This window comes from Pseudogymnoascus verrucosus, assembly GCF_001662655.1.
Source record: "Pseudogymnoascus verrucosus strain UAMH 10579 unplaced genomic scaffold scaffold_52, whole genome shotgun sequence".
Classification (NCBI taxonomy): domain Eukaryota; kingdom Fungi; phylum Ascomycota; class Leotiomycetes; order Thelebolales; family Thelebolaceae; genus Pseudogymnoascus; species Pseudogymnoascus verrucosus.
The window spans coordinates 171096-185684 of NW_017263703.1; the positions used below are offsets into that span (position 1 = coordinate 171096).

Genomic DNA, 14589 nt, shown 5'->3' on the forward strand with positions numbered 1-14589 from the left:
TAGTGTTGCAAATGGTGTCGATATCCAATGTATGCTGACCCTGTCTACCTTCCCTAGTATAAGCGTAAAGGACTAAAGGCCACCTTTTGCTCTTAAATAACGTTTGAAATTGTTTAGAGAGCAAGGATACATACGAGAGCGTTCGTTGGTCTGAAATATTGAACATGATCTAGAAAAGCAATTCAGTAGGCAGATTAGACAATTGAGTAGAACAAGATGAGGAGGATTCTTTCATGTTAACAGAAGTCGGCTGCTTGTGTCAGGTTACTTCGTGATCTTCAATTTCAATAGGGTTCTCTATTCATTTTAGCAAGACTTCCGAAGTGAATACTAGGCATTCTTACCTTAACAGCCATTAGCCGGATTAGGGTGAGGGTAATTGTCACCTTAACCATATATTTTGAAGTTGAATGATGCCATAGTCTGACTGCTTTGAGGCATAAGACAAGGTTTTGGTACCAATGGCTTAATGTTGGTATCCCGTGAGCTGGAAGTAGCAGGCAATTAGGGTCGGTATGTGGATTCGTATATTTGGTGAAATTAGCCGATTTCTCCCATTTCTAAAAACGCGAGGAGGGGGGCCTACATATATAGGGAAGAGAGGTCTACCCACCAGAGTGCCTGGCGCCCCTCCTTATGCTTTCTCCACTCTTGCGATCCGCCATTCAGGTAGCAAGATCACATTTACTAACCATCCGAGCCCAAACCGTTACATGGTGCTCCTTAAGCGAAATTAACCCTTCATTATTTTGGAAATGATAGCTCTTACGATGTTTGCCAATAGAGGGGATTAAAGATCATAATGGATTAGCTCGATAGAAGATAAGTTCACCGAAACCTTAATATAGCTAATTAAAAATGCCTGCCAAAGGTGATCTGAGATTAGGAACCCATAATAATGTTTGAGAATAACTAGTGTATGTAAGTCTAATTTATTTGCACGGTCCGTTAATAACTCCTACATATGTCCCAATCCCATGTACAAGTTCAACCTCGAATAATTTTCACGATTATGCATCTATAACAATATGGAAGATTACGTTCCATCGGACATGAGAATACAAAATAAACCAGTCAAGCTCATTGTTCGCATATACTAGATCTTCTCTAATGAAACTCTTTATCGAATTTTACCTTGGACATATCAAGACGAGACAAGATACAAAGAGGCGTTAGGATCTTTGCGCTGCTCGAATAGTGGGCGATGAAGACGTGCTAGTCAGCATTAGCAGGAATTAGAAGCATAGATTGCAAAACTAACATCGGAGAGTTCATAAGGAGCGGCCCAAGGAATTGCCTCTACAAAACTGATTGCCTCAGCCGACCACTTCCCTAATTAAGAGTTCAAAGTCTCAACCGTCTCACGCATCAATTGTAACACGAGAACCCTCAAAGAATCCATGTCTGCCGAGCTGTGGTCTTTAGGAGAAGTCACATGATCTGCAAGTATTCAGTCAATGAAATTGCATCGGTTTAAGAAGCTTACTAAGCTTGACCTCGCCGTTTATAGACAACTGAATATTTCGTGTAGATATACGGACGTGACTAAGTTTCCTTAACTAGATAAAACTTATGCCGGCCAAAACCTACTACGTTAGTAGGATAGGAGGAAGACAGTGCTCGACTTACTTGGCTGATAATATATGCTATCTCAGTCTCCGAGAAACAAATGGATTTTTGCAGTAGGTCTTCGAGGGAAAGCCCTACATACTCAACAATAGCAGAGTATTCCCCTTTAAACAAGTATGTCTCGTAGATATTAACAAAGTTTTTATGCCGTATTAAGATGTATGGAGATTCGTTTAGAGGTGCAATGTTAAAGTCTCTAATCTCTCGCACTGCCGTTCTATCATTGCAGAGGACTAGCCTCATCCCTAAGCTAAGCTTTAAAAACGGCTCGTATAAGTCCTACGGATTGCAAGCAAATGATGGAATCTCTGTCAGTCCTGCGGACCAGAATTCTTTCTCGCAGGAGGGAGCATGTCCTAGAGACAATAGGCGAGTAGGACGAGCAATAGGACACTCTTCAAGACAATCTGCAATGGGCAATCTAGTCATCCCTACTGTCTTTGTGCTTTCTCCCATAGTGGCAGTAAATAAAGAATTAGAGATAAAGACAAGAAAAGCAATACAGCGTGGCGTAGTAGTATTTATAGAAGTCCTAGGCCTCCAGCCATGCGCAATAAACAATATTTTCTTGAGTTAACGATTGGTGGCCTCAAAACAATGACCCCAATGATACCAATGATGCCCCTCAATATTGAGATCCGAATGATACTAATAATCCCCCTCGATAATGAGATCCACATCGAATGAGATCCACGCCCTTCATTTTAGCCTCAGGCACCAATCTCCGAAACTGCAGCATTGTCAAGCATATCATTAATGCTCATAATTTGTATATTCAAATAAAGATGAAGGCATGGAATCTAAAGATTGGCCCTAACATATAACCAGTGATTTCGACTTTCGCGGCTCGCGTCAATTAGATGGCCTCAAGATCTTGATGCTAATGATCCGATGATCCGATGATCCGATGATACCAATGGACACCACCCAATAATAGCTGTCTTGAGCTGGAGTTGATTATGAATTTACCCTCAACGATATTTAAGTACAAGCACGGAATTACTCTGTACAGCCTAGAAAAAGTTACTTTCTAGGGACCTAAATTCTATAAGAATCGTCGCAGCAGCTGGCGGAACAATATCTATCTATTTACCTTTTGAAGTGGCTGCTTAAAAGGTTTAATATGGAGAAACCTATCACTATAAAAATTCTCATGATTCATGGTACTTGCTCTAATCAGAAATATTTGGGTCGGGCATAGACTAACCTTGACTTTCAGGCTATAGGCAATCTGGACCGCTTCTAGACATAAAGACGTCTCGACTCCAACATGCGCTACAGGAAGCATTTACGAATCATACCAGGACATGCGAAGTTCGGTTCTGTTTTCCTACTGCTCCATGCAGAATCCTAGTGCCAAGTATACGTGAACCTAAGGAATCACCAACTAGAGGACAACTTGAGAGTCTAGATATGTAGACGTGGTGTATGGATTATAGTTCAGGGGGAAACAAATTCTTCGACGAAAACAAAACAATTTCTGACTTAGATAACGCCTTAGATTCAATTGTAGAGATAATACGACAATATGGGCCTTTTGATGGAGTCATAGGCTTCAGCTCAGGTGCCTGCATTGCTGCGTTAATCGCCTCGCTCCTCAAAGAGGGAAGAAAGCAGGCGTTTGAAAAATGGGAATCTAAAAATGGAATGCCTTATCCAAATAGCTTTCTGCGAGAAGGCAAGTCTGATGGCAAGCACAACGTACTCTAGTCGCCATTGAAATTTGCAGTATGCTACTCCGGGTTCAGCCTCGAACACCCTAAGTATTCAGCATTCTACCAACTGCAGATTTAAACACCGATACTACATGTCCTAGGTAAATGGGACACAGTTGTTGAGGAACAGCAGTCATTAAGTCTAGCTAGGAAATGTAGAAGAAAGCCAACACTTTTCTATCATCTCGGCGTTCACTTCGTACCACAACAGAGTTGTTATATTTCAAAGGTCACAAGTTTTATATTAGATGCCTATGTAGCTAAGATGAATTGAAAACATAAGTCATTCAAGGAGTTTTACCCATAATGAGTCATCGTTTGAACAAGCGCAGCTGAAGTGTATATGTGGGTGCTAGGAGGTAGGAGTTCTATTCAGCTCTAGTCGAGGATTTATTAAATGCGGGCATAGCCTCAATACCCCTACCCCTAGGCTAGATAGTATAAGTACCAATGAATCCCCACGTTGAGTCCGGCTCACATCCTCTTTTAACTTTCATCAGACACAAGGTTACTTCACGCCATGTCGTTGCCACTACAACTAAAAGATGTGGATTTGTCTAGTTCGAGGACTACTATAGAAAACTCTCTAAGGTCTACACTTGGCTTGAATCAAGACCAAGAGCGATCACCGACATCTGATTTGAATCCACACCTAGAGGAAGAGTCGGTAAATAGTAGCACCATTGACCCTAGCGAAGCGGCAGTAAGTCTTGACAGCAGTGACGCTATAAGGTATCAAAGATTAATAATTACTAGGCTTCTAGAAACTATGTTATAGTAATAATACTACAATGTTGGTATTCTTCAATTTATTGCCTAACAACCACTAATGCATTCAGCATTAATCGCAATGTTTCAAAAAAGAGAGCGCAATTTATGCTTCGGCGAAATCCAAAATGAAACAGCCGAATTAGCTGGACAAACTGCGAGTAGGCTAGAGGCCAGCCTTCGTGAGAGCTTCCACCACAGGAGTCCTACTTTCCTAGCTAACTTCCTCTATAGAATTAACCAGCGAGCTAATAGCATCCGACGTCTAAACGCAAGGCAAGTCATCACCTCTTCACGCCATCCACACTTCAGGAAAGAAAATTCGGCACTCCATGGTAAGAAACTTGGTTTCTTTATGAAATATAAACCAAAAAAAGCTAATACACCATCTAGAAACAATCTAGGATCTTTATTAAAAGCTCATTTACAAAATAGGTATGCAGCAAATGCTAAGTAGCTGTCTAATTGTTCATAGGTCAGATGAATTCGCTCCGTGCAGACTATAACCAACTCTGCATTCACAATACAGGACTTAATGATAAGATTCCTATAATCATCTAGAACGCTTCCATTCTTACTTCCTATAGACAAATTAAGAGCTTCGGAATTTGAAATCAGTAAACTGCGCAAGAAGAATGAAGCTCTAAAGACGATACTCTACAAGGTTCTATCTAATGATGGGAATGGAGGAAAGAAGGGTGGAGATATGGCTAGAAGTGATATCCACGTGAGTGTAGGGGTTAGGGGCAAGTTTAAATAGCCAGGCGTAGGTAGGGATTTAGATGGGCTCTCCGTTTCTTTAATTTTTATATAACGAATCATCAGGTTAGAATAGTAGGAGGCAAATATATTTGTACCGTCTTCCCTTTCGTTACAACGGAGATTTATTAACCGAGGTCGAAAGGCGTATTTTCAGTGGCCTATGTGTTTGAGAAATACTCACTTTTACAACATTATGCACACTAAATCGGAGTAGCGCAAGCTACAAGTAATAATTTCGCTGTTTATGGTTATATTAAATTTTAGCTATTTAGACTCAGCCATTAAATCCCGAATCTCCAGGACCGTCATCTCCTGAGAAACTAACGAGGCATCTTAATAAGGAGGGTTTATCAAAACCCAATCTCTCTCTGCAAGTAGCTTCTCTATAGCACATTCGATAGTGATTGTCTAAGTAAGTCTAAGAGCCGAGATACAGGATTCGATATCACAAAGGTAGGCCCGTTGACTAATGGACATTCCGTTTCTAGAAAGAACAGCGCTAGCTTCTTTAACATCTGCCGTAGGAATAGAGAAAGAGTCTTAGGACTGCTCTAGAAGTTGCTTAACATTTGCATCCGTGAGTCCGTGGAGATGTGCCTGCTAGACGTTATAGAGCTAGTTCTTGTCTCTAAGTGCATTATACTAAGGACCACCGCAATCGAATCCTTGTCTTTCTAGTATAGATAAGGGATCGCTAGTCCGACCCCTCTTTCTCTTCTATGACTTGTCGTCAGAGGTTTGCTTTAAGGGGACAGTGCCGTGGACTATTACTAAGCAGTCTATTTCTCTATTAACAACATGCAACGCTTATTTAGCTCATTCTTTACCTAAGAACATCCATTGTCGCTGTGTTTCACTGAGTGAGAATCGGTAGCTAACATCGTCAAGAAGGTCCTAGAAATAGCGGGATGTTGTTATCGAGGAAAGTTAGAAGTGAGGTAGTCTAAAGAGCAGAAGCGATGTTCTTATAACAACGAGCGGATAATGGCGCAGCTACAAGAGCTCTTCTGAGTCTAGCGGCTTGAAATGACTTCAGCCGTCATTAGATGCTCCCCGTCCCCTTTTATGTTCAGTTGGAAAGGGGTTTGCACTGCCGTTGTACTCGATCTTAGCGCTGTCCAAGTGTTTGAGGTGGAGATACCTTTGAACCGCTCGTATCTCTTTAAAAATGGTAAAGCTAGCTTTCTTGAGATAATAGTTAAGTACTCTTACTAGATGGCAAGGCCAAGATAGCTCCGCATCTCATCGGCCCTGTAGGTACATATGGCCAGGTCGGAGGCACTGCCACAGGACGGCTAGCGCAGATGATGTGACTGGAAACGCAAGTCATGATGCATGGAGGAGCATATAAAAAGGCGGTCTCCCACTAGTAAAGAGCAATATCCCTCCAAATTGCCTCCTCACCATCCATCGTTTAGATCTGTTACTCAATCAACATGGCCCCGTCAACACCGACATTAGAGGGTAGGCAAAGCCAAATCATTGCAGAGGATTGCTCTACAGACAGCACCGATTCCGACTTTGACGGGCTATTTTCGCAAAACACCATGTCGGAAGCCACGGGTGGAAATGCATGCACGGCGCTGTGGCAACTGTGCCCAAACTGGACATAATGCGCGCACGTGTCAGGAGGATGTAGACATGTCTATGCAAGAGGATTCCGAGTAGTTTCAATTGTTATATTTTGTTATGATAGAATTGTTGTGAAGTTTGTTGCGTAGGTGTGTAAAAGTGTCGCTTTCGCTATGCTGTCGCTTTCGCTATGCATGTACGTTAAGCCTTCTCCTTCTTACACTAACGCTAGATGCAGGAGAACAAACGCTGCCAGGTTAGGCAATAAGGAGATTAGGAAGGACAATCTTTCGATGCGCAGCTGCATTGAAATAATTTAAAAACTCAATGTTAGGAAGGACGCTGTAAGCTAGGCAAACTTTGGTACCGACTTGGTGCACTGTCGCTGTGACAGAGAAAGGGATCACAGAAGAAGGAAAAGAGGCTGATAGAGAAAGGGCTTACAGAAGAAGGATAAGAGGCTCACGCTCACGATCACAAAAGTACGGTGGTCCGAGTGATGGTGATGAAGTCTGATTGAGAGGAGGTGGGTGGCTAGTTAGCTATATATCCCTTATAGGAGGTCCGTAGCGCCTGCCACGGGACCTGCTCCCCTAGCATGCCCCCTACCCCTAAGGGTCTGTCCGCAGATCCCTGGAAAGTATACGAAAAAAAAAGCCTGATCGCGGAGCCGAAGAAACGGTGTGCCAAGGGCTCAGAAACAAAGAAAGCGGCGTAGACCGGAGTTGTTGATCTATGTTTCCAATCCAACATATCCGGTCTCCTTTTCCCTCAACCACTGGACTCCGAAGTCCTTCAGCTTGTACTTTTCAATCTTTCCACTGGCAGTCAACGGCATTTGCAGCACCCAAAAAATGTGTTTTGGGACTAGCATTTTACTCAATCTCGCCTGCACCCAACCTCTTACAGAATCCTTCGACAGTGATCCCGCAGCCGCACCGTGTTCTTCATTCCCATCGCCCTTCACAATGATAAATGCAGCAACGACTTCCCCATATATCACATCCGGTAGCCCCACTATACTGGCATTTAAAATCAGAGGGTGCTGAAGGAGAACATTCTCGATCTCAGGTGGGTAAATGTTCTCACCACCACGAATGATGATGTCTTTAATGCGGCCTGTGATTCGAATGTATCCATCGGGCTGAATTAAAGCTTCGTCTCCGGTGCGAAACCAAATCTTCCTCTCCTTTTTTTCGCCAGGACAATTCTCCTCGTTCAAAGCTTCACTTGTTCTACTTTCATCTTTCCAATACCCCGCCATCACGCAGTAACCGGAGATCAGAAGCTCTCCTTTTTCTCCGTATCGTAATGTACGGGTGGGGTCGTCACGGGAGACAATTTTGGCAAAGGTGTGGGGAAGCATTCCGCCCACGGTGTTCAGCTTCTGCTCTAGGGTGTCAGACGAGGTTGTCATACAGACAATAGGGGAGGTCTCAGTCAGGCCATAACAGCTCGCTAAATCCGAAAGGTTGAGCTTCTCGTGGAGAGTGAGTCGCAAGGAAGAAGGGATTGGACTGCCTCCTATGATACCTGTCCGTAAATGGGAGAAATCTTTCTTTGTAATGAATCTGTAAAATCTCTTGGTTAGTGAATGAACATGAGGTGGGTAGAGGTAAAATAACCCTTGGGAAAGCAATTCCAACTCGGCGAGAAACATTGTCGGGACACCATAGAGGGCGGTTGGTCGATCGTTTTCGATTGATCTAAGGACCTCTCTTGCGTCAAATGCTTCTGATGGCAATATGATGCATGCTCCTTTCGAACTGTCAGTACTTGGTATCTCTACTCACAATCGAATATTTTTTTGAGTGAGTGGGTTGGGCGTTTGTAGAACGAGGAACAAATACCATGTGTCATTACAGCCAAAAGGCCAAGGACGAGTCCAAAGCAATGATACAGTGGAGGTGGACAGCACACAATATCCCGTTCAGTTAAGTCCATTCCTCTGCCAACGAGAAACCCATTATTCAAGATACTCTTGTGACTCAAACAAGCAGCTTTAGGAGCCGATGTAGTCCCAGATGTAAACTGTATGGTAGCAATATCGCTGTTCCTCAGATGGCCTTGGTTGGGTAATTGTCTACCATGGTTGTCGGAAATGAGCTGATCATAATCTATAGTAGATTTGAATATGGGCTTTTCAACTTGATTTATAGAGTTCTTTATTAGGAAGACATGCCTGAGAGAGTTGACAGGTAATGGACAAGAATTCAGTTCCCTAGTGCTTCCCAGAAGAGATTCTAGAAGAGGTGCTGTTGATGTTGGTGGTTTGTATGGTAAAGTGATATCTGTGCTCAAGAAAAGACAGCTTGCTGAGATATGGTTTAGGGCTGAAATCACTTGATCGGGGGTGTACGCAGGATTTAGAGGAACAGCAATAGCCCCGATTTTGAAGCATGCATACGAGACCTAGTACCAAAATCAGTCACCAGAAACCATCACACGATATAGGGGAAAAGCTGACCACAGCGTATGGAATGCCGTTTCCAAGGCTTATCACGACTCGATCCCCTGTTTTGATCTTGAGAGTCAACAGTCCTGTTGCTAAAGCTTCACTCTGCTCATCCAACCCCTTGTACGAAAGTTGAGAATTAGGAGTCTTTATTGCAATTCGATCAGGGAAGGCATTGCATATGGCCGAGAATTTTTCACTGAAGGTTTCCTCCAACAATGCTGGCTTTGATAAATCAGTGTTATGCCAGAAAGAGGCACGGTGGCAGTTACGTACTTCTACAGGTCCAGATATTTGAGCCAAGGAGTCACTCCTCCAGAATGTGTCTTCATTTCGTGCTCGGCTTAGGGACATTTTGTCTGACAAACTTGCAACAATACAAGGCTGTTTAGAGCAAATAGTTGTAAGTAGCCGCCTTGGTAATGATCTGAAGCTGACCTTCACTGCCTTGATTAAATTTTGATGAGCTATACAAGTCTATCATTATCGTCGGAGAAGTAGCGAGCCTTGGTGGGCCATCTTGTGCCAAGTTTTGTTTAGCGCCGTATGTCTCTGTAAGCTCGTTACGAGAACTACTCTCCACATGTACTCGTAATTATCCCTAAGTCATCATGAGGCCACCTGCCTCAAGGGGTTAGGGGAAACAAGGATCCGTTGGCGTTAAGTTTAGATGGCTTAGTGTGACAGCAGCGGGGCCTTCCTTCCTTCATTGCTACCTTTTTTGGACTAGGAGAAACACACTAGTTGCATGGCGAAATAAAGGCGAAATTGCAAATTACGAGGTACCAGCCGTGGGAAGAGATAACTGATGGACTTTTAGGATTGCTTTCCCATCGATTCAATAAAGTTACCAGGAGGTCAAGATGTCATCTAAGATTCAACGAAGTTCAGGGCTACTTTTCTCTCTGCTAGCAACTCAATCTCGATCAACTCCGAACCTTGGTTCAAGAAGACAACTTCATGAATTGTAAGGTGCTCTTTCAGGTCAATTTTAAGAATTTCTGTGTCTAAGGAAAATTACAAGACAAAAGATTGACTTTCATAGCTTGGTGATAGTGAGGGATTCCAGGGATATCCAAGATCTGGGTTTGAAGCCCACTTTCGCTGGAAGGGTGCTATCGGAGGAGACCAAAGCCCCAAGGACAGTGTTTGCTTGTCAAGCTGCCAGTGTTGAGGCTGTAAAGAAGGCAATGGAGAAAAATGTATGGTTGAAATTCAATTCAATATTCGATGCTTCCAACGGACTGTTTTTGAATGCTGATTGTGATCTTAGAGCTCATGTGACTTGTCGACCGTGACGATTCTGCCGCTTCAAACAGTTCACACAAGTAACTTACAGGAGTCTAAAGAGACAGCTTGGTCGGTATGAGGAATTAGCTATCGAAATGATTATCTAAAGTTGGCCATTATTTATGAGCCATCATTTTTCTTCATTCTTTCTCTCAAATGATGCAAAACGTCTCGTCAAGTGATTAACATTTAAACCACATATCAAAGCTCCAATCTATTCCTTCTGGGACACGGAGTCAAAACCAGCCCGTAGGCGTTCCGTCAGGTATTCTGCAAAGTTATTTATGATATCCTCCTCAACGCTGCCTTTCTGCCAAGTCAATGTAATCGTCATTGGCCCCCCCGGAATACTTATGCAGTTGCAACAAAAAACTGGACCAGTCACTGATCCACACTGAGAGACCACTACCTTTTCCAAACTCAAAGGTGCGCCTTGCAATTTGTCACTCTCAACCACCTCGACATTGCCGAAATTTGACAATTCATAGGTCAACGCTCGCTTCTTCCCCAATTGACTCAGTGACGGTCCATACCAATCGTCAATGCCGAACATTCCAGCCCAAACGTTGTTTTTGGGACTTCTAGCCAACTCAGCAGCCATGTGTCGTCGATAGTCCGTCGCGATGCCGATGATTAGTTCAAGTTCCTGACTTGAGTTTGTGGGAGTGGTGCGGATTGCGCTGGCCAACTCGTCTGGTGAATCAACCACTAAAGCTGAGGCATGATTGCAAATCTCATCGTCGGCAACTTTTGTTATATGTCGCATGGAATATGGAATGACTGCCCGAAACATGTGCCCAGGAGCAATGGCTCTAGAGAGGTAGGTGACCAGAAGGCCATGTATCAGTCCAGTCAAAGTAATTTTGCATGACTTGCAGAATTGCAGGACTTTGCCCAATTGTGCTAGGGGAAGATTGACTAGGCGGAGACCTGACTCATACTCCTCTATAGATGACAAAAACATATTGGCACCCGACCATATATTTGTGGAGTCGTAATTTATATGAGTGTTGTCGTTTTCGTCCCTGGCCTGCAAATCGACAACTTCTTCCAAGAGTATGGGACAACGAAGATCCCTGGGTACCTGATATGGCCAGACCAATTCTTCCGGTTGGGAACTGTTGAAAAAATGAAAAAAAGTCTTGTGGAAGTTTGTATGGCTGAGACCATCGGCAATGGCATGGCTCGCGAGGAAAGCAATGCTGAGTTTCTGAACTGATTGGCCTAGCTGCTGAGATTCAGATCCCCATTGACCACCATGTTTGAACACGACAACTCTCCATGCTGGCTTGCAATGTCCTTCTGACAAAATCCGGGCGTGTGACTTTTCTAAGAGCTTGATGGTTGAAGTGTCATCATCGTTCTGTCTTGCTTCTTCCGGAGTTTGTCCACAGAATTCTGCGACATCTTCCTTATAGACAACTTTCAATCTCAGGAAGTGGGCCTCTCTATCCGGAGTCTTGTCCACGATTCCATAGCATAGAGAAGGGTGATATTGCACGGTCTGATACAATGCACGATCGAACCGCTCCATGAAGGAAGTGTCTGGATGAGGAAGCCCAGCTGTAGAATAGGTGCATACTGCAAGGGCCGAGGTGCAGCGGTAAAACCCCAAAACATTTCGGCACGAATAGAATCGTCCTAGGACACCTTTGATGGGCCAAATCAGCCACGAAGTCTGTATGAGATAGAACGAGTAGTTACCCAAATTAACAATATCACGTGACTCCATAACTTCGCGAATTGGGCTGACAGATTGCTGGCGTTTCCTTCGTCTCCGTATTCAAAATCACCAAGTGCTTCTTAAAAAATTAACGAAGGCGGCGAATCTAAAATAGGAAGCAGCGCCCGTAGCCCTCTGAAAATTCAAGTGACACTTGGCATACCATGCTGCCCATCTTATCTTTGAATTTCCCCATTAAAATATCCGGAATCATTCCGATAGAGTTGAGGGGCAAATTTGACTTCACAGCATCAAATATTCTTAGTCCCCCCAGACTTATGCATGGGGTAGGTCCCTACAAAGGCCACAGTTACGTTACAGGTACGATAGGCTAAGCGTGACGGAGTCATGTACTCAATACTTGATTTGGCAGACTTTCACCTTCCCCTTTGTGTCGTCGCAGCGCCAAGAGAACGGGTACAAAACAATAATCTGAGGGAATAGGAATACGAGCCTTTTCAAGGGCATTTCGGTACGGCTCGGGCCTACCGATCGAGAACATGGAGTTGTGTGGGTTTTGTAGCAATGTGGATCCATACGGCCAACTCACAACACCACCGTGCGTGACACGTCATTGGGAATACGAAAAGCGACCTGTGAACTCTTGCCGTCCTAGGTCCAAGGAAATTCAACAGACGTCCTCTTCAAAGCATTGTGTATCTCACCAAAGTGCAGAGATACGCCTGACTGTGTCACGTGCTTGAACTTCCCGAAAATGTCGACAATACTCTACTCTTGGATGAAGACAGTTCTTGCGTTAGGTACAGCAACATGCTTCTGGTTTCTGTTCAAACTGCTGAGGGAAAGGCGACGGTTTGCAGGCCTAGTGAGTCTTCCCTATGAAATAATTTTCATCTAATAATTTTCATCTACTTACCCGGACAGCCTGGTCCTCCCCACCACTGGTTATATGGCCATCTCCCGATCATTAAGAAAATTAAAGAAAAGCTTCCAAGTGACGCCCATATAAATCTGCTTCATGCTACTCTGGCACGCGAGTACAACTTGGGACCAATCTATTATCTTGACCTGTGGCCCTCGTTCGATCCTATGGTCATAGTCCTTGATCCAGCTTTGGCTGCTCAAGCCACACAGCTCAAGAACCTACCAAAACATCCTATGTATAGGTTGATGGAATATACTGTCGGGACGCAAAGCATCATCACGACGACGGGCCAGCAATGGAGGTTCTGGCGAAAGGTCTTTGACCCAGGTTTTTCAAGCACGCATCTCGCTACTCTTACCCCGATGGTTGTGGAGCGAGTTCAAGTATTTATCAAGAAACTGGAAGCTCACGTGGAAACTGGGGATGTATTCCCTTTGTTGCCTTTGACCAAGAGCCTCACAATTGATGTGATAGGACGTGTTACAATGGCTTCAGATTTTAATACTCAACAACAGTCCAATGAAATCGTGGATGCTTTTTTGCTGATGCCTAAATATATTCCCCCTATGGGCTTTGATCCAATCAGACTTTTGAGCCCGACCAGAATCTGGAATGCAAGGCACTATCAAAGAAAGCTAGATAGACTGATTGGAGAAGTTGTTGATCAGCGATTTCGCGAACGGAGAGCGGGAAAAGTTGGACCTTCTGAAAAGTCTCTTGTGCATCTGGCACTAGACACCTACGAACAGATGGGTGATACTGGAGATGCTAATCTTGTGACGGATCCTGTTTTCAAGAGAAATGCTATCCACAATATTCGAGGCTTCTTCTTTGCTGGGTAAGTAAACTGTTGTTGAGTAGAGGGTTTGGCAAGGTGCTAATATATGTATCTAGCCATGCGACCACTGCAGCTTCATTATGTTACTTGTATTATGTTCTATACAGGAACCCAGATGTCATGCTTCGACTTCGTCAAGAACATGACGAGTATCTCGGAGTGAATCCGGATGATGCCAGCGCCCGTATCCAAGCAGAACCTACTCTTTTGAAGAGGATGCCTTACACCACAGCGGTCATCAAAGAGTCATTGCGCTTGTTTGTGGGTGCAGGGACAATGCGGAATGGGGTCAAAGGATTCAGCCTAGTAGATCCAAGCACCAACACTGCGTATCCAACCTACCGGGATGGGCCATTCCCTATTCTAGTCCGAGCTTTTCCCATCCATCGGAATCCTGCAAACTTTGCGGATCCAGATTTGTTTGACCCTGAGCGCTTCTTGGGAGCGAGAGTAACCACCATGACAAAGGATGCATACAGACCGTTCGAAAAGGGGTCACGGGACTGTCCTGGACAAGAACTCTCAATGATGGAAATGCGAGTCACACTAGCGCTCACCATACGCATATTTAATATTGAGGCAGTGTATCCAAAGGATTCTCCAGAGGTTATGGGAGACCCCGCATATAATGTTATGTATTCGAGTGCTGGTCCAGCTGCTAGCTTACCAGTGAGAATCAAGCTCGCAAAGAGAGAGGAGGAAGGATGAAGTGGAAGAAATCAGAGGGATCTTCATTGGCGAGAAAGCACGTGGCGAACAGAGAATTGACCTCAATTTCGAAGTATATGGCATTTAGCAAGAAGTTTCCAGCCAACTCATTGTTCGTTTTCTCAACGCTTCCCAGTGCCCCATGAATTGACCAATTAGCACCACATTTAAAGAGGCTTAGTGATATGATTAGCTTAACCGGGATCGGCACTTTATCAAGCGAGCAATTATTCTACTAAAGGA

The 14589-nt window shown here is 44.0% G+C and overlaps 3 protein-coding genes across 3 annotated transcripts; 1 reads left to right on the forward strand and 2 right to left on the reverse strand.

Annotated features, from left to right (window-relative positions):
* Positions 1-6950: 6950 nt before the first annotated feature.
* VE01_09237 (putative NRPS-like protein biosynthetic cluster) lies at positions 6951-8927 on the reverse strand. Its single transcript, XM_059464042.1, has 4 exons — positions 8914-8927; positions 8297-8858; positions 8072-8204; positions 6951-8017 (listed from the first exon to the last, which is right to left on the reverse strand). Exons 2-4 carry the CDS (start codon positions 8388-8390, stop codon positions 7180-7182), a joined length of 1065 nt encoding a protein of 354 aa, XP_059319385.1. The 5' UTR covers positions 8391-8858; positions 8914-8927; the 3' UTR covers positions 6951-7179.
* A 1023-nt stretch (positions 8928-9950) lies between these two features.
* On the reverse strand, positions 9951-12242 carry VE01_09238 (uncharacterized protein). Its single transcript, XM_018278653.2, has 2 exons — positions 11896-12242; positions 9951-11841 (listed from the first exon to the last, which is right to left on the reverse strand). The coding sequence occupies exons 1-2, from the start codon at positions 11921-11923 to the stop codon at positions 10406-10408; spliced, it is 1464 nt and encodes a 487-aa protein (XP_018126899.2). The 5' UTR covers positions 11924-12242; the 3' UTR covers positions 9951-10405.
* VE01_09239 (uncharacterized protein) lies at positions 12007-14550 on the forward strand. The gene is made up of 3 exons (XM_059464043.1): positions 12007-12740; positions 12800-13638; positions 13695-14550. Exons 1-3 carry the CDS (start codon positions 12630-12632, stop codon positions 14344-14346), a joined length of 1602 nt encoding a protein of 533 aa, XP_059319386.1. The 5' UTR covers positions 12007-12629; the 3' UTR covers positions 14347-14550.
* The last annotated feature ends 39 nt before the right edge of the window (positions 14551-14589 follow it).